This window comes from Pempheris klunzingeri, chromosome 12 (assembly GCF_042242105.1).
Source record: "Pempheris klunzingeri isolate RE-2024b chromosome 12, fPemKlu1.hap1, whole genome shotgun sequence".
In the NCBI taxonomy this organism is placed as follows: Eukaryota; Metazoa; Chordata; class Actinopteri; order Acropomatiformes; family Pempheridae; genus Pempheris; species Pempheris klunzingeri.
In genome coordinates this window covers 7,916,155-7,936,346 of record NC_092023.1, presented here as the reverse complement: position 1 = coordinate 7,936,346, position 20,192 = coordinate 7,916,155, and the positions used below count along the sequence as shown (strand labels likewise).

Below are 20,192 nucleotides of genomic sequence, written 5' to 3'. Positions count from 1 at the left end.
GTGCGCAGCTGGTTTGCCTTGAAAAGACAATTCAGGTTGGCGACACTGTACCCTGTGGGTTCTAACATCGGTCCTTGCTGCACCATTCAGCCCGGGTCACTGAAGAGGGGACACGATGTTTTCAGTGCAGTGTCGGTGAACTGGGTCACCCCGCTGTTACTGAACTGTATCCACGCCAGATGGAGCTGCAGGGGGGCCAAAACTGTCCCTGCACCTCATTAATCAGACTGGACTTTCGGTGCTGTGGGTGACTGACTGTTGGACAGTGACTGAAGGTAAAATGTGGAGCCACAGGATCATTAAAACTAAATTATAAACCTCACTGGAAGAAAATTTTAGAAAAGTAAAGAATGAAAAAAGTATAACAAAATTCTTGTGTATTTGTAAGTACAGAAATTAGTAATTAGACACTGAAAATCAACAAAACAGCACTTTCATATAATAGTTTGCTGTAGAACTATTCAAAGATAAAACACAAGACATGATATTGTGACGAAAATGAGAGATGGGCACAGATGAAAGGAAAAGAAATATGATAAATTCTACAACTATCCAGATAATGTGCTTCAGTGCAGTATAGTGCATTAAGTCCTACTCGGTGTGTCCTCACCACCGCTGGGGATTGTGGGTCAGTCAGTCATTGTATGACACAGCGGTCATAAGTTTGGTCCTCCTGGGGTTCCTTTTGGGAGGCCGAGCGATTCTCCTCTTGGTTCTGAGAAGCTCCGTGGTTCAAAATGTTTTGGAGGATGTCTTTGCTCTCACTAGCAGGTAGATTGTAGAAAAAATACTGTGGTGCCATCTGAACGAACCTAGTCGTGGAGAGAGACAATGCTGCTGGTAAACGGCACACTCAACAATCTGTGCGTCACAAAAACAAGTTTAGTGAAATAAACTAAAACGCATAGTGTTGGAACAATACATTTAATTTACATTTGCAAACTTGTTTTCAATTTGGGCTTCATTTGAACGACACCCACCTTTGTTGGAAAGAAGACTTACAGTATTTACAGATGCTTACAGTATCTGTTCCTCACATTATTTGAGTCACACGTTTCAGGATGTGGAGCCCTAAGAGAGCACGACAAAGGCTGCACAGCTTTTTCTTCCTCCATTAAGCTGTAGCTCCACATTCCCAGGGATCCGTTCAATCCATAATCCCCTCACCAACCAGCTGATACTTGAGAGCAGGATTACGATACCTCCCCTCACAACTAGCATGACTAGTCTCTGCTGAACTGGGGCTTTACATCTGGTCCAAAAGAGACCGGGAATGTGTCTGTCTGATTACTTTTAAGCTTCTTCAAATGGGAATATATGAGGGTGATCTACTGGGCTCTTTTAAAGCAACAGGAGGCTGCAGTCTAGTTAACAAGAATGTATAAGGTCAGTTATGTAAATGCAAGACTTACTTCTCTGGTGTTATGTGGGTAACAGTGCGGAGGCAGTTGTCCTCAGAGAAGGAGTGCTCATGGAACAGCACCCACTCCGGCAGGCCCAGCTTGGGGCTCTTGGCTCCGTAACCAGACAGAGGATGGATCTGTGCCACATGCTTATTGGTCAGAATGAAGTAGTTCCCCGATCCATCCACATCTCGTGCCACCTGAGGGAAATCGCAGCCAGGCACAGTTGGATGAATTTCCACAAAGAGGCTTAAATCACTACCTGAGAATACTTCTTTAGATAAACAAGACAGGAGCAACCAAATACAAACAGCATCTGCTACGTCACATTTTTGCAGCCGATCACAGTAAAATGAAATCCAAAACATAACTAATAATAAGAAAGGGCTAAATTCTCAGAGGAAAATGTACTTGTGGTCACTGCTGAAATACTGAAAGTTGAAATACCCAAACATTTAAAGATGTAGTTGAAGTGGTAGTTGATGTGAAGGAGTTTCTCCTCTTTAGCCTCTAAACACAGCAGTCAGGCCAACTGTGAAACCTAATGTTGGAAAAGCCCTATCTCTGTCTTTTCAAGGTTACCAAGGTTACAGGTGACTCAGCTGTTCTGGGCCACAGACATCTCAATATATATAGACAGAGTCCTGTTGGAGAAATGTGCTGACGGTGACCTACAGATTCCACACTATGTGATTGGGGGTAACGTGAATAGTCATACATCCTTCCAGTTTTCAGAGAGCTGATAGATAACATGTAGAATGACCACATTTGGGCATGGAGTAATTTTGGTAGTAGTGGGGACTAGTGGGGTTAAAACACTGATGTCAGGAAGCGACCTTCAGAACTGAGGTGGCATCAAACGGTGTTTTGCTGCGGTCTCTGTTTTCCCAGACTGAGCATTAGTAAATATTGCTGTGTAAGATATTAAAGTCTCCAGCGAGGTTTTCCTCTGAGTCTGAGCTACCCACATTCACACATGTGGTAGATTTTCTTCACAGCTGAAGTACAATTATTGAGAGAGATTCAAATAGCACTAGAAGTGCTCAAAGAAGCTGAGGTGTTGAGATCAGAGTGCCGAAAGGAGGCAGCTGAAGTACAAGCACAGAAAGGAGTTGAAATGTCAATCAGAGTATAAGTGATAAATAGGAAGCTTCATGTGAAGTCCTTAAAGAAAACAGTGCTAGTTCATGTGTATAAAATAAAAAGAAGATGTCAGCTGAGGTGTAAGAACTGAAAAGCAGTAGGAGAAAACTGTGAATGAACAGTGGAAGCTGTGGAAGTTAGAGGAGATAAGTAAGAAATGAAAGCAGTTGAAATATCAGTTCAACTTAGGGGAGCTTAATGCCTTTTAAACTGAAATGTTGTAAGCTTTGTGTTGTAAGTGTTTTTGTTGAGTGGAATAAGAAAGTGATGTATCTGACCTGCATGAAGAAACCTGCCAGCAGGGCTCTCTTAATGTTGAGGGTGTTGTTTCGAGAACCAAAGGCGGGCACTGAAACGGGCAGCTCGATCCTCTTCAGAGTGTCGGTGAGCTCAGAGCGGAGAGCGTCGGCCATCAGCAGAGCAGTGTGGTTCAGGTAGAACTCCTGACACCTTTTCTCCACATTACAGTCTGAAAAGGGAAGAGAACAGAGGATTATTGGAGGACAGAGTCAGTGATGAAGACACAGAACTGTGTACTTAGTATTGCTTTAATTATTTTCTCTTAAAAGCAAATATCCCCCTAAAAAACACAAACGTGTATTGAAGAAATGTTTTGATTCTTTTTCTAGTCATTAAGGTTTTTCAGATTTTTTGAATATTTATTTAGCATTATAATTTGCTGTGATCACAGCATTCCCTTTAATATCACTGTTAAAGGGCAATAATAAGTTTTCCTAACAGTTCTGATGATTTATCCTCATTCCCTGACCATCTGTGTGTTGGTGCAGGTGATGGTCTCTAAACTCACATGGCTCCTGCTGCCACTGTTTAAAGGCCTTGTAGATATTTATAAGGGTGAAATGGTCTCCCTCTGGGTGCTGAAACTTCATGTGACACTGTGTCGCCTCTGGCTTCAGCTCCACTGAGGGAACCATGAAGCAAGTTGGTGCTAAGAAAAAATCCACAAGACAAACACGATATTTAGAACTTCCTGGTTTTGCATGAAATGTCTTTCTACATTCACGCCAACACACGTGTGTTCAAATGCCAGGCGAGCACATGTTACCTGTTAGCATGGCGGCGATGATGACCACCTCGCTGACACAGTCAAACTCACAGGAGGCGAGCAGAGTCTTAGCCATCTGCGGCTCCAAGGGGAGCTCGGACATGATGATGCCCATCTCAGACAGGTTGCCATCATTATCCAAAGCTGCCAGGTAGTCGAGCTCCTCCAGAGCCTGCATTAGGCCTCCAGGATCTGAGTTGGGAAGGTTCTTTGATTATACATTGTTTTTGCTTTTACAAAATTAAACATTCATTAAAAATGCTGCTGAAAAGTGGAAACTAAATCCTGCAGAGAAGCAAGCACATGTCTTTATGACTGAACTGTCTAGTATTTAGATTATTAATTACATATAAATACACTTTGACTATTAGGGATTATTTTTCAGTTTTCATGCTGTCCAAACTGTAATCCAAAGTGGTGACCCACTGGGACAATCCCCTTACAGTATACTGGCACCCTGGAGGGGGGGGGCGCGCTCGGAGTAAAAAGGCAGCAGAAGATTAGGATTTTATAATCCTGACCAACATCTGCCATGCATCACTATGCAAAATGAAAAGTCTTCCATGGTACAAATCAGATGATGAGATTTTCTACTCTGTTTCTGCAACTGACATGTTTTTCGGTGAACATCGTGGTGAAAACAAAGAAACATGGACACACACCAACACTATGTTTATGCTCTAATCAACTAATGAGAGGCTAAGTGTGTGTGTGTGTGTGTGTTTGTGATAGTGGGGGTGAATAAATCCGGGGTAACAAAAGCACACGGAAGCAGGTCAGCTCTAAAAAGATGCTCACAGAACAGGAGCTGTCAGTTCAGCTAAGGCACGGCTCACTGGCCTCCAATGAAAAAAAAAAGTCCCTGCTTGCTGGAACAAAAGGGGACAGACTGACTGAACCCCAAATTCATCTAATAATCACTGAGGACATGTGAAATCTGGGGAACATCCACGAATGAGCCAGTGGAGACTTGCCATAAAAATTCTCACTTTATGTGAATCTCACCCGGCCTGTCGATGAAGTCACAGTGGCGCAGTCCAGCGATCTCCATCCTCTTCAAGAAGAGCACGGTGGAGGAGATGTCGGACTCCACGAGATGTGGGTGTATCTCCTTGGGAAGCTGTCTATCCTCTGGGTACAGACAAAAACACTTGCCTGCAGGGGAGAAAGCTAATTTTTAGACTGGACAACAATTGGCAGCCAGAGACAACACATCAAAAGTGTTTTTGTGAGTTTCACTTCTCACCTGTTGGACCTGGTAACTGTGTTCGATTCTTAGCTTGGCCTGTGTTGATTGGCTGGATGATGACTGAGTTTGTTCTGATCCTGGGGTTGTAAACCTGTAACAGCATCAGTGTGTTGATCATTCATTATATGTGGTGGTTGAATGTAATTAAGCACATTTACTCAAATACTTAATACCCCCAAATACTTCATTACGTTCATGTGACAGCTATAGTTACCAGTTAACTTTTCAGATGAAGATTTTACATGCAAAACATGCAAAATCATGAAAAATATATTATCAGATCATAAAATTAACAAACAGAGTAGACAAAACTAGCTGCACCTCAACAAGCATGTTTAAAGTGCTACGTACATATTAATGCACCTGCATTATAAGACACTTATGTAATATTATAACACTAATATGCCATCAGTACTTTTATTTTCAGTAGATTTAATTGATAATGTTTCTGTTCTTTTACTTAAGATGTGTTTTTAATGTAGGACTTTGTGGCATTGCTTTTAGTCAAGTCACATTAGCAGAAACAGGATCTATAACCCTGGAATTCAACCTTCACAAGTTTAAGAAGTCTTTATCCGATCCCTCAAACTCTTATTGAAACGACAACAAATAAGGACTAACTTACAAATCTTTTCTCAAGCCCGGCATCAATGACAAAGCTTATTGAGCTAACAGCCCAGAAGAAGTCCTCATTTGGGCTGGATGTGAGGAATACTCTACGGCTCCGGCCTGTCTCTTCCTCTCCTAGGACTGGTAGACTCCCAGGCTGGCCAGGGTGCACAGCAATGGGGAGGAGCTCACCCAGATGTGGGGGTAAGCTGCGCCCCTCACGACATAGGATGTCACGTGCCAGATCTATCTCCTGGTAGTGTAAACGAAATGAGAAAATCAGAAGAGGATATTTTCAGCCTGGTGACCCCATCAGTCGTGCAGTGCCGCTTTTTTATTTACCTGCATTGTCACCAAAAACACAACCACGTCTCCATTCTCCTCAGTGTGGTGGAGCTCCAGCACCAGACGGAGAGCAGAGCAGAAGTAGCTGTCACCTGTGCTGCTGTACACCACCTCCCCTGCGCCCGGGCTCTCCAGGCGAATCAGAGGCACCGCTGACCCGGTGAAGTGGGCCAGCTGCTTGGGGCTGGGTTCGACGGCTGTGAGGAGGACCACACGGAGCTCTGGCCTCTGCAGGGCGATGTCCTTCAGCAGACCCTGGAGTACGTCCGTGGCTACGGTCCTCTGGTGGGCCTGGTCCACGACCACCACACCGTAGCGCTCAAGCAGAGGGTCTGACATCATCTCTCTTAGGAGCATGTCGTCTGTGCAGTACCTGTGGTGGGTGGCACAGTGATGATATTCAAATTCAAATAGCTTGACATAAAATCCTCTGATTTCTTTTATTGTAAGCTATTGTGCTGAAAGAGTGGAAGAGAATATTCAGAAAATACATTAAACATATCCCAGAATGGCATCATAATGAAAGACACTTTGTCTGCACATCAGCTTTGCCCTTTTTAGTTTAATTTACTCTAATAATTAGTCCAGGGAGTGGATCCTTTCCTACTTGCCGCCTGCCTGTTTATCTTATCTCCCTCCATTCAACATGCTGAGGGTCTTTGTTCCCCCTCTGACTTATGGGAGTCCCACATGAGAGAGTGTGACATATGGTCTGACAGGGTTGCCGAGCAGCTGTGGAGGAGCCCCTGAAAAGAACCCCCTTAAGCCTTTTGTTCACTTCTCTCTTGAGAATAAGAAAAGGCGGGGTGATTTAGCTGTGTGTGTCGTGACCATGCTTCATTGTAACCCGGCAGGAGGACAGAAAGAATCAGTGGAACAGTGGCTACATCTGCGTTTGAAAATAGGAAGTGGTGCTTTCCCGTACCTGAGGACTGTGTCATTAGCGCAGCATGTCTCCAAAGGGATACTGTACCCGACTTCATGGCCAATGTTGACGTCCATCTCATCAGCCACTCTCAAGGCGAGGTCTACTGCCTGCTGCGTGTGGATCTGGGTACAAACCACCATGCCATGCTGGAACTGGACTGACAGGCAGAATTCAGCACACCACTGGGGAATCTGTTTCAAAACAAAAGTGAGATAGCACAGATGCTTCCCTGCTATAAGCTGATTGGAAGGGGGCTTTAATATATCCTGCTGTAACCAAGCTGACTCTGGGGTTGCATGAGCGAAATGAAAATATATCTTCGTGGCAATTTGAATTGTCAAATACACAGTACTTACTTGAGAACTCCTCCCAGTTTTAGCAGAGCCGCTGACAATGACAAACTGTCCTTTGGCCAAAGTATCCATGAATTCACACTTTGCTTTCCACACTGGTAGCTCTTTCCTTTCTCTCAGTAATTTGTAAAACCTGGAGGAATAAGGCAGTCCATCAAATTGATTAAGCTCCAAAATGTCATCAAATTCTTTGTCTCCTTGACTCAAAGCATCTGTGTCTGAACAACAGGGGGATTTCCCCTCAAAAAAGTCCTCTCCAGTTAAACTTGTAAAGTCCTGCGCCATCACAAGTGAGCTCCCGGTGTGTCCGGTTCAGACTTCATTTAAGGATCCACAGAGGTGAAGTTTGGAACTCTCCAGCTCTCAGTAAACTGTTGGACTGCACACAGACCGCCTCTGCAAGTGAAGCCAAATGAAAGGCTCACTAGGCGGCCAGCCCAGTGTTGTCATGTGGCCACTAATCCCATAGAAGTGCGGTCATCAACAGATCACACACACACACACACACACGCACACACACACAATGGTGTGAGAACAGAGATAGATTTCCAGAGACTGAGAAGGGGTCTGGTGTTTACAATGAGAACTGGCTCACGCACAAACGCTACAAGCTGTACATGGTGTAAAATGTGTTTATTTAAGTGTGGTTTAATTTAGTAATTTATTATGTCAGTATGACAATATGAGATTGTTTGTTTTTCTACATCCAAGCACAAACGGTTGTGCCAGAAAACGAAGACATTTTGAACAGAGAGTTAAGCACAAATGAATGCTGTGCTCTACATTCAGCCTCAACAGTCTTACCACACCGACAGAAGCCTACAGCTTCTCAGTTATAGACTCTACTCCATGAAAAACTAAAGAAAAAATGTCCTTCCGCAACAGTATTAACAACATTTAAAGCACGGGCCTGTGGATATATGGACTGTTATTGTGTTACTATTATTACTAGTGGTATTAGTATTATTATATTTAAACTTTAAATTAAAATTGTAAGGAGAGTTTAGAGGTCAAGGGTTTCTCCTGATTTTCATTTGTTTCCCAGAAATGGTCTTGGTTAACAAGTGTTGGGGGAGCTGGTCCTTCATCAGGACTCAAGGGCAAGCGTCACCCTGTCGGTTTTAGGGAGCACATTAAGGCGAGATCACAAGATAAAACTGGAGGGATGGCGGGAAGTGCTTCTGTGTTTGCAATGAGTCATGACCAGTGTCGTCTGACAGGTGGCAGTGTTGAACAACACTGGCGGGCTGCTCCAACAGTCTGAGCAGAGCAGAACCCCTGCTGAAGAGTGAGCTCACACACAAATTACACACATACCTGTTTTCTCTTATATTTGCGTCATTTTCAGACACTGATTATCACATCTAATCGACTGCTGCATATTAGAGGAAGGCTGAGGAAAGTGTCTTAGTTTTATTCTTTTTTTCCACATTACACACATAATACGATTATAATAACAACAATAACAGTTTTCAAATAAAAATATTCCAAATGATCAAAGTTTGTCAAATTGACTTTTTAAAGGCTTTGTTTTAGGGTGGGTTGCATCTTGCAGACTGAGCTTTAGGTACATTCAAAAGTCAGTTAATTATCAAATAGTGAACATGTGTAGCCTTAGAAACCCTAATTTATGTGTTTAAATGTTTCTCTCTTCCCTGTTTTTTCACAAGTTCATGAAATTAAAATGAGTAGGTAGACAGTTATAAAGGAAATTTTATTTGGCTCTGATTTCATCAAGAAAATCTCCCAGTTCAAATGTTATCCTGAAACATTTGTCCCTGGCCGACGGGTTACAGGTTTAAAATCTTCAAAATCATGTTTTCACCACCCGGAGTAAACAGGGCACAGCCTCAAAGCAGTTCTTATATTACTGTGCTTGTAAAAAGAACATAAAAAAAAAAAAGAGAAATGAAATGATAAGTGACATACAATATTTACACTTTCCAATGGCTTTTAAACATGTTACAGTTATGCAAATAAACACAGTACATTTAGGGTTTACAAATGGCATAAACACTTAACGACTAATCGACACAGCACTGACAAATATTTTCCAGCGGAGAGGATTTACTCCGACTGCCGGACACATCTGAACGCCTCCAAAACAAGAGAAAAGCGTCACTTGCACACGCCTGTACACAAAGGGCTTTACTGACTTCAATCATTCCGCAGTGGTGAGAAGAAAAGCACTGCATCTGGATACACTGCAGATATAAAATGCGTTATCCAAAGTGAACACTGACACAGGAAAAATATAACTGTGCTGTTAAGTCAACAACAAGTAACATCAAGGAATTTGACTGACTCAGAGTGCAACAGCAAGCTGTGAATCTAATGAACAATGCTGTGAATGCATGAATAATCTCAGCGTTTGACAATAAAACAAAGCCATACAGAATCCAAATGGAATGTAATGACGGCAAAAAAACAAAAAAACAAAAAACAAAAAGACAGACAGATACGGTAAAACATCTCGGTGGACACAGTTGAGGAGGAGCTTGGAAAGCTCACAGCGCTGAAGTCATTCCTCTTGGCTCGCACTCTCAAGGATAAAGTGAGCCTAAATGTTAAACATACAAACACCAGAGTTACCGCTGAATTATTTGGTGTTGGTGTAATTCTCTGGAACACAATCAGTCTGTCAAATCTGTTGAGACTCCGCAGCGTCTGCCAGTATCAGGAGAACGTGTTGAGCGTCCAACACATGCCCCGAGCAGTGTGTCAGAGCAGGTCAGAAACGCGTGAAAAGTATTTTTCCTGTTTGTACTTTACTGAGAAAAAGAACTTATAAGGTAATAAAAGCGCCCGACTGTGAGACTGAGAGAGCTGATCAGATTAAACCCATAAAAATATAAAAACCTTTAAACCACTGTGCTTAATTAAAAAAACCAAACCATTTGATCAATATCTACTTTGCTGCACCATGGCAACATGGATAGAAAAGATGTATTTGGTTTTGGATACGGCATAAAAATATGAAAAACTTAATAAATAACACAGCTCTATGGCCAACGAGCTACGCTGACACCTTGGTGAGTTCTATTCCGTTTCCCTTTATCTTAATTTTAGTCCAAACACAAACTTTTTTGCGCTTTGAGTATTCAAGCAACTTCGCTGGTTATAAAAACATCATCTATTTCAGCATTTCGTTTGCAAAAAAAGTATAAAAAATCACCAAAGAATGCAAAAGACGTTCTCTTTCCTTCTTTGTTTCCTTCTTTTCTAAACTTTTCCCTATGTCCATATCGAAGTTAAATAGTTAAATAAATAGTTCATTGGTACCTGAGTGAGGACAACAAAGCACCTTTTCGAGGTGTAGCACTGAGGTGTGATGTTAGCCCCCTTTCACAAGGAACTCTGTGATTCTTCCAACTGTCCAAAAGGTCTTACAGAGTCTCAGTAATTAGTGCAAATCAAGAAAGTCTCCGTCTGTTGGTGGGAGATCTACTCGTCCATGACGTCAACAACTCAGCAGTCTTTATGAGTCTTTGGTGGTCTGTAGGGCAACACCGGCGCAGGTCTGAAAAGCAAAACAAAGCATGAACACGTGACATAACACGAGCATGATTTTCCTAATTGTTTGAAACGCAAAGTCAAGTTATGCAATACTGTGTATTCTAATGCAGAACTGCCCCCTTTTTAACACCTTGTTACGTAAATCTGAAGGCAATCTGAAATGTAAGTCTTGTGGCTGAATAAGCGTGAGTCACTTCTTAGGTTATAATTGTAGGTGGTAACGCTTCCAACACTGAAGAGGCCCGCGCTGAATGAAGGCTGTAACAGCACAAGGTTAAATACAGAGAGATATTCAATGCTATTCGAAGAGCAGTCTGATAAATCCATGTCGTAACCATCAACTCTTACGCACAAAGAAAATAAAGGTGGTTTAATAAACCAGGAAACAAACCAATTTTAGATTTTCGAAGATTTTTTCCCCTCATGGTGTGGGGCAAAAGAGGGTCAAAAAAACTCTCAAACAATTACCTTAATAATCAGAGAAACATTTACATTATAGACGCCTTTCTCTGAATTACAAAAAGCCACCACTTCAGCACAGAGACGAAGCCAACAATGTATTATGTGCTCCATGCATGTAAAGGGCTGTTAAGACATGAGATTCCTGTCACGTTGCACTGACCTGCTGGGTAAAGGGATGGTGGGAGGAGGCCTGGGCACAGTAGGGATCGGTATGGGGAGGGGTCCAGCTCCGGGGATGTGGGCCCCCACTGCCGTGGTGCTGTGACCCAGCCGAGAGGTCCTCCCCAGTGGGTCTGCAGGCAGGGGTTTCTGCGGTGGACTGGGTTTCTCAAGGTCCTGAGGAAGAAGAAAAAAGTCCAATTCAGTCCATCAGGTCAAAACTGCACATCTGCTCATTTTACAGTGCTGAAAATGTGGGATGTTTGTATAGTTTTCAGCCAAAAGCGCACAATCAAGGTTTATCTGTGTCTTGAGGAAATGTTCCAGTCTTCTAAACTGGTACTGAAGCAGCATTGAAATATCCTATTGGCTGACTGACATTAATTTGAAAAAACACAAAGCACATTTCTCTTATCTTGAGACACAGCGTATGGAAACCTGGATAATCTAGCACCTTCTACCTCCCTTTAAATACAGATTAGCTGTACAGCAGCTATCTGGAGACAAAAGCAGACACGTTTCACTAGAGGGCACTGTGTTATCAGTATCTTCCTTGAAATTTCCACAGCTAACATGAAATGAATCCCAAACCTCCTCCTCCTTGTCTCCACCACCTCTGTGGCAGTGCTGTGTGAGTGTAGAAGGTTATCTGAACGAGGTGCCATCATGTGTTACTAATCTACAGCTAGGAGGCGACGCAGTGATAAACATCTGCTACCAGCAGCCTGGCTACCAACACACGCGCACACAAAACCACCCCACACCACAACACACACTCAGAGGAATGTGTGGACAAACTTTAAGTAATATGCACATGGAGGAAAAAGAAAGTTCCCCACATCATGCACGGATAAGACTTAGAGAGCTGGAAGGTTTAAAACATTCATGAATGCAGCCAACTTGTGACTGAGTTTGTCACATAAACACACAGACTCACCCAGCAGACACAAACGCACCAAGGTTTCACGTCAGCAGAACTTAGCGGAACAGACCACAGTCTGCATTTGTTTGCGGTCTGGGGCTGTATTTCATAGTCCTCGGTTCCAATTAAATCTTAACTCTTAATGCTTCAGTAAACAATGATATTTTAGACAATTGCCTGCTGCTTCAAACTGTGGCAACAGATTGGGGGAAGATCCTTTCTTGTTTGAACAAGACAAAGTCCCTGAGCACCACACAAGGTCCATAAAGAAATGCTCCAGTGTGGAAGGGCTTGACTGGCCTGCACACAGTCCGACTTCAGCCCCATTCAGCACCTGTGTGATGACTTTCAACACCACCTACGAGCCAGGCCTTATGGGTGAATGGGAGCTAATCCAAGCTGCAAAGTTCCACAGTGGAGGATGCTATAGCAGATACTGGACGATCGACAGTCACATATAAGTGCAGCGTTTAGGTCTCCACATACCTTGTTCAGGTGTCCTCATACTTTTCCACATTAGGGTGTTGGTGCGAGCTTGAAGTAAGTGAGGTAAATATAAAATTGGAGCTGCAACTAATGACTATTGCCATTATCAGTTAATCTGCTGTTTATTTTCTTGATAAGCCGTTAATCATCTTTGTCTATAACATGTCAGAAAATAGATTCAGTCCCCATCACACTTTCCCACAGACAAAGCAGACATCTTGAAATCACTTTTGTCCAACAAACGGTCCTAAACCAAACTGAAATTTGCACAGTGGGTTCAAGAGAACTGACATTGGCCTTTTTTGCTTAAAAGCAATACATTTAAAAAGAATATAGTTCGAAAAAATTACCTTTTAATGTCTGTTGACACGTTGATTTTTGATGTCACAAATTAAGCAATGACTTGAGTCATATCATGTTTTAAACACATTTAAAGGCTACGTTATTTCCAAAGTATTACATTTCACATTGTAGTATATCACGCGGCTTCTTGTAGTCAGTAAGAAGTTATTAAAAACAATTTAAAAAATCAATTAATTTATGCTATAAAATATTCATTGGCCAAGGTGTGCTGTAGTAACTTCCTAACTGAGGGAAAAAAAAAAATTCTGACAACTTAACAACTCAAAATGAGCAAAACTCTCTGCATCCGACAGCCCACAGCTGTTTAGATGCAGTTAGAAACACGAGGTGCTACACATAGGTTGAAATGTTACAGCGATTTCATCAGATGTATCTCCGTTAAGAACACAGCAGGTCTGTTTTACTCTGATTCTGCATTAGAGTCCCATGGTGATAGTGTTGTTACTTGTTGGGAGTTTGGGGGTAATTAAACCGCGCACAGTTGGGGATTTCTGTGATCCCATTAAATGAATCTGTGTGAATATTAACTGAAACTAACAGAGTATTTCACAGACATGCACATACAGTGTACCACCTACTGTGATCCTACATGTGTGGGTTATAGAGAGTTCTGCGTAAGTGAAGAATAATTCTCCAGAAACACAAAATCAGACTGCTTTTTCAAGGGAGGAAAACAAAGATGTAAATGGACAGATGCATCCACTCAAACACAAGAATAATCCCGGCCCCATGTGCATTCCAATGCCGTTGTTGGCAGAAAACCTCACACTGTAACTGCAGTCTTGGTGTTCACGTCTTAATTCAAAATGAAGGATTGCAGTGTCCTCTGTGGCTTGTGAAAGATCTATGAGCCTTGGGCTCACAAGCACCTTTCAAAACCCACCAGAGGAACTGAAAAATGCATGTTCGTCTGGCTAAAAACAAAGCTATTTTTCTAAGTTCCACAAAAGATGACATTTTGGAAAGGCATAATTTTCAGCTGCAGTCTGCTTCTGCACCTGAACGGGGTTAGAGCTTATTTTCCTCGCATTTACTTGACTACAGGTATCTGATGTGTGTTTTTCCTTCAGTCGAACAAAATAATAACCAGGTAAGTCTGTGAAAATTCTCAGCTCCCACACAGGCTTCTTTTCATGTACTGCCTCATTGTAATAAACACAGGGTAGGCTGTATTCCCCTGGAAACACCTCAGTGTCGACAGGGTGCAGCCTGTATGCAGGCTGAAGGTAGCCTGCGAAAAAGTCTTTTAAATTAAAACACAGTGGCAAAGTTAGCAAGGGAGGCGGCGTCGACTATTACAATAAGCTTGTAATGCACTTTCTGTTTAAAGATTGATGTCCTGTACGTCCTTGCAGGCTTGTTATTAAATCCCAACAGAATCCTGCCTTCTGGGTCTGACCTGCAGCACGTTTGCCATCTCTACTCGCCCCATCTGTTCCATTACAGTGAAATGAGCCGATATTAGCAGGTAGCCGGGTTTCATTGTTTTGGCAGGCCATCGGAGCAGCCTGTTTGTAAAGCAAACGTTGGCCTTTCAGCTGAAGTACACCTTAAGTTGGCACAGGTTCATATAAATTAAGGGTGATATTCTGCAATGCTGGATATGATGCCAGTTGTTTGTGCTGCTCTGTGATAGAAGCAGTCGGATCCTTTATGCAAGTAAAAGCACCGACTTTTAAAACAATGTATGAATACACTATGTAGTTTAATAGTCCTGTAAAGTCATACTTACGTAAAAAGTACAGTTTAGGTATCAAAATTAAAAGCACCGATATACATGGAACATTTTTGCTGCTGTAGTTGGCAGAGAGTATGATAACAACTTTATATACATTTAAGTAGTAAAGCTAGTCAGGGCCCCTCCAGTGGGTCAAAAGACAACTCTGAGGGCTTGTGAGATGATTAATGGTAGAGGATAGAAGTTTTGATACAAGTTTCTCTTTTGCTGTGTTTATGAAATATTGGACAATATGACCTCATTGGGTGTCAGTTAATGGAATGAAATTGGACGTTTAAAGGGGAAATACCTCTTTGGTGGAACTGTTAACCATTAGTCCATCTAAAATGTGACACAAGGCCCAAACTAGACACTGCTTTTTTGTAAGGGCTCACAAGCCTGGTTTAATCTTTAAGTATTGTATCTTATAAGCTAAGCACAACGTGCCTTCAAATGTGGTGGGGTAGAAGGATAAAGTCCCAGAAAATGGAAATACTCAAGTAAAGGACATCAAAATCGTAGCAAGTATTGTACTTGAGTAAATGTACTTTGTAACTTTCCACCACTGCTGCTGCTCACCTGAATGATTAACCTTGAAGGTATAGAAGTTGGATCTCTGCATGTCTCCCTCGGAGCTCTTCATGCTCTGACTTTACATCTGCGATTATGTTATCCTCCTTCTCCAGCAGAGAGAAAGTGTCATATCACACAGCTAATATCTGCCTCTTTGTCTAAAGCAGCACACATCTGTCAGTTTCCTGCGCACCCTGCTGCTGCTCACAGAGCGTGCCGACATCCAACACAACTCTGCTTGCTGCGCTGGTGCGGGAACGCATCAGGATTTGGATCCAGCACCAAATCCACCGGACAGATGGATTTACTATCCCTACTGCATCCGATACTGCTGGCTCAGCAGAAGGCAGCGCTTTACTCAGGAGTTGGGTCACAGGGAGGTAGAAGGATTGAATTTTGCTGTCGATATGTGGGCAAGCAAGCCGACCGCAGTGCAGAAATGTATCCCACACTTTGCTACCACCTTTAAAAAAAACGACCATACAGGTGGCCGTACATGTTTTAGACCATTAACTACAATTTACATATATTTTATATTACTGCAGATCATTTTTAAACACCAACTCAGTTTTCAGATTGATTTTCCACCGTCTATTCCGTCCCATTGGTTTCTGTTAATTTCAGCACGATATGATAATCACGAGGTAATCCATCACAGCGAGCGTTTCCTCTGCTTTAGTTAAAACTTACTTTCCTGTCATCTGGTAATGCAGCATGAGCAGGGACTGATTCTAACACTCTTCATCTGTGCGCCCACTAAAACGGTCACATCTGAGAAGTTGGTAAATCAACTTGTTTGTCGTTTATGTCAAAGATCCGTTTATATCAAGTTCATTCTTGACATTGAAAACGGTAGTTGACGAAGTTATCTCACTGTGAAGCTTTCAATTGCATCACATGGTCTTCCTCTGCGAATGGAGCTTGGACCAATAATCGCGAAAGTGTGGACATTCAAATTCTATTGTAAGACTTGTGGCGAGATTGTTCTGTCAGAGACTTTGTCCGAGGCAAAGAGTGAACTTTTGAACAGCTGGAATCACAGGGCCAACTTCATCTGCTGAGGAAGATCATGTGGTGCGACCGAAAGCTCCCGAACAGTCGTCAACAACGTAGTGCATTATTGTAGTACATTTTTTGGCAGCTTACTCAAATCTCAGATGCCCTTAAATGCAACACCAAGGATTCATTATGATCCAATGAGAATGCAGTTTAAACAAAATTAATAAATAAATAAAAATAAAACAATAAATGCTCACTGTGACTAAAAGTTTAAAGTCTCAGCAAGTTTTCGTACTTCATAAAAATGAAATAAAACTGATGGTTGCCTTGAATATACAATAAAAAAACAATCTAGAAACCTATGGTATGTTTAAGAAAATGGTCAGGAGTAATGTACGGTTAAATGTACACAACATGAAATTAATGGGCTATGCAGTATATATGGTCCATTAAAGCTGTGGTCCACCAAAATAGATTCCCATTTTAAAGTATTATAAAGTAGAAGCCACACTTTTTATGTTTTTATTTATGAATTTTTGAGTCAACATTCAGTGGAGATCTGTGGAAGCACACGTCCACCAGTGTGATGAAAAATCCTGTGAGTCATTATAATAAGAAACTTTCTGGAAATAATCTCAAATGACTACTTACTATTTCAAAATATTGACTTGAGATACTAAGTCAAGAAAGTTTCTCATTATAATGACTTACAGGATCTTTTTTTCACATCACAGTGGCAGAAATGGGCTTCCATAGAGGTCTGAGGAACATTAACGCAGAAATTGTGCTTTTAAGAAAAACGTTCATCAGGATTTTTTCCAAACACACCTGGTCAGCTCTGTAGGATGGCTGCTGGCGGGGCAGACTGAGAAAAGGCGGCACTCGAGGCGGCGAGAGGGACGTGTGTGCAGGCAGGACCCTGTGGTGGGCCGGGAGAGGAGGCAGGGTGGGCTGACCCACGCTCAGAGACACCGGCATGGGCTGGCTGATGTGCAGGGGCTGGCTGATGTGCAGGGGCTGGCTGATGTGCAGGGGCTGGTAGAGCGGCAGTCTGCGCAGGCTGTGAGAGTGGAAGTTGTGTGGAGGGAGAAGAGGCTCCGCACTCAGGAGAGACGGCTGGAAAGAGGACGAGAGGAAGTCGTTTTCAGTCATTCCAGCAGTTATGTGTTGACTGTTATGGCGGTGGTGCATAGGCCTTTGTCACAACACACGTTTTAACATTGACAATCTCTGTTCTGTTCAAGTGTCCCAGTAAGACGTGATAGTGTGACAGTGAGCCAGCATATGCACAATACCAGGAGCCTGAAACTGAAGCAGAAAAATGGAATTCAGCCATCATTAATTTTGTTATTTAAACTGGTGCTTTTCCTACTGTGACATGTCAAAATGTCTTTGGTGAAAAAGGTAATTGCATCCGACTTTTTTAACACTTTCTCTTTCACTCTCACTACCCCAGGGAATCTTGCACCCCCCCAACATTTAACCTTGTGTAGCGCTGAAACAATGAGCAATGAATCTGTTAGTCGACAGCTATTTTTAATATTAATTATTCCAGGAAAATGTCACAGATTTGCGAGTTCCAGCTTCTCAAATGTAAGAAATTTCTCAGTTTTACATGACTGTGAATTAGATATTGATTTAACAAAACACACAGCTATTTGCGGTACTCGGGTAGGGTCGCACTGTACTGGAGCTGTTCACAAGTCTGCGCCATGGTGTACATCTTTGTATACGAGTGGATTTAAGCAGACTCCTTATCAGCTGTGAAAATGTCCTACGTTTGTAGTGATCAAGGGAAGGAAGTGTAGTGTAGGTGTAGTGTAGGTGTAGTTATCCTCACGTCCACTCAGATTGTGTTTTACTGGCTTTGGGTCATTTACGCACGATCAGTTTCAGATCAAGTCCAAAACTTTGTACACTTGAAAACCTCTAATTTGAAGATGTCACATTGTTTGTTTGATTAATGTAATGATTATGATCACAATGATCACAATTCTCCAGCAGCCAAATAATGAGCACATTAAACGATTGTGAAAACGATCATTAGTTGCAGCCCTAGTCTTGCGTGAAGATTACTGAAAAGCTTCAACCTGAGATATTAAGGCGTTCTGCAGGCATAAAAAGTAACACTCTGCTTCAGTCATAAAGCTCCCATTAGTGTGAAACGGCTGATGTCAAGTCGCTCATAAAACTGGAAAACAACATTATTAGAAATGACGTGCTGAAACTGTAAAAGCCAGAGTCTGACCACATGTCCTCACCAGCTGTTACCCCATCGCTCCAAAACAAACCAATAACACCTAAAATGGCAAGAGAGGATTTGGCTGCTGGACAGCACACACACACACACACACACACACACACACGCACACACAGACACAGACACACACACACACACACACGCACACACACAGTCACTCTGGTGGACTGAATGCAAATAAACAAACTGGATGAGCTTGTACAGCTACTTATGATATTAAATATAACTTCAATACACAGTTGCTGCAAATACAAACCAGTGCAAACACAAATCAGGTTCACACACTCACCTTCAGTGTGTCACACACATACAAATGATCGGTAATCTCTTTCTGTGCTCATCATTCTCAACAAGCAAATCAACTTTCTTCCTCTGTCTGAATCAATCAACTCTGCTCCTTCTCGTGAAAATAATAAAAAAAAAAAAATCACAAACAAACAATAAAAGGGCTCAAATACCAACATCCTGAGTCTCATTTTTCTCTGCCTCCTGACATCAATTAATATTTTTTCGACAGATATGGTAGAGGTGAATCAATTACCCGGCTTGCTGTCGTCTTGTTTTGTCAACAAGCCTGGAAGCATGACAACTCTAAACTGAGTCCAGGCTGCAGGTTAGCGGAGGGCTCTAACAGAGTGTGATTGCAAAAGAAATAAAATCAAATGGACCATGACAGAAGTGAGCACACACACACACATATACAGTAAATATATGGGTGGGTATGATCATGCAGGGTATGCTGATACACGCACACCCCAAGCTGTTTGACTGATGCAGTAACAGAGACACTGTAGGAGTGACTCACCTTATAAATGTTGGCTGTGGAGGGTTTGGGTGGAGGCTTTCGCTGTGGTGTGGGCCGGTACATGGACTGAGTCCTGATGGGACTGGTTGGCCTGCTGGCCTCCACAGATCTATAAGCACAACGAAAGTACTTAAAGGTGCAATCTGTGTTTTTCTCACTACATACATTCACAAATTCTCTTTCTTAGCTGACCATGAGTGAAAATATAAGGCAGTTTTCCCTATATGTTTAACATTTTACTCATATAAACAAGCTTAACGGCTTCAGAAAAAAAAAGAAATACTTCAATTTATGATGACTGTTTATGTCTTGTTTATGCTGCCAGGCCACTGTCAATCATATGTGATCAAGCTATGCCCCGAAAGGTCCTCATGAAGAATCTTAATAAATGTTATCTGAGGATTTTTTTCTGAACTTTTATCTTTGCCTTTCTAGTTAATAATTAATAATTGATGTTATAGAAAAATACTACTATACCAAGTTTTCAGGGGCTTTAAAGGCACAAACTATAGTTTTTTAAACTATTTATATGTTATATTAATATCTCTGGTATATTCACACATGCTGTGGTAAAATGTTTTACTAAAAAAATGTAAACTTTTTTTGTTTCTCAGGTGATAATTAAAAAATACAGGCCTGTTTCCCCCTTTTTTAAACATTTATTCTATGTTTATGATGTTTATAATATTTTATAAAAAGATTAAAACATATTTCCCCTTTTTTAAATAAATATTACTCTTATTGAAAACTTACTTTAAAATTCATTCTTCAATTCATTTGTCAGGAAGTGAGTACATTTCTTTCGCTAAAGCTTTATATGTCTTTACATGTCTG

The 20,192-nt window shown here is 41.8% G+C and overlaps 2 protein-coding genes across 2 annotated transcripts in view; both read right to left on the bottom strand.

Annotated features, from left to right (window-relative positions):
* Window positions 1–637: 637 nt before the first annotated feature.
* Window positions 638–7,381, bottom strand: dhx32b (DEAH (Asp-Glu-Ala-His) box polypeptide 32b). The gene is made up of 11 exons (XM_070841393.1): window positions 7,100–7,381; window positions 6,741–6,934; window positions 5,813–6,188; window positions 5,487–5,723; window positions 4,859–4,952; window positions 4,618–4,767; window positions 3,613–3,804; window positions 3,355–3,495; window positions 2,825–3,015; window positions 1,413–1,603; window positions 638–812 (listed from the first exon to the last, which is right to left on the bottom strand). Exons 1-11 carry the CDS (start codon window positions 7,379–7,381, stop codon window positions 638–640), a joined length of 2,223 nt encoding a protein of 740 aa, XP_070697494.1.
* Window positions 7,382–10,564: 3,183 nt separating this feature from the next.
* Window positions 10,565–20,192, bottom strand: part of adam12b (ADAM metallopeptidase domain 12b) — a 75,077-nt gene continuing 65,449 nt past the window's right edge. The window contains exons 20-23 of the mRNA XM_070841080.1: window positions 19,359–19,467; window positions 17,122–17,409; window positions 11,235–11,410; window positions 10,565–10,616 (exon numbers count right to left, since the gene is read on the bottom strand). Of these exons, the coding sequence (XP_070697181.1) occupies window positions 10,565–10,616; window positions 11,235–11,410; window positions 17,122–17,409; window positions 19,359–19,467 (625 nt within the window). The remainder of the gene's footprint in view (window positions 10,617–11,234; window positions 11,411–17,121; window positions 17,410–19,358; window positions 19,468–20,192) is intronic.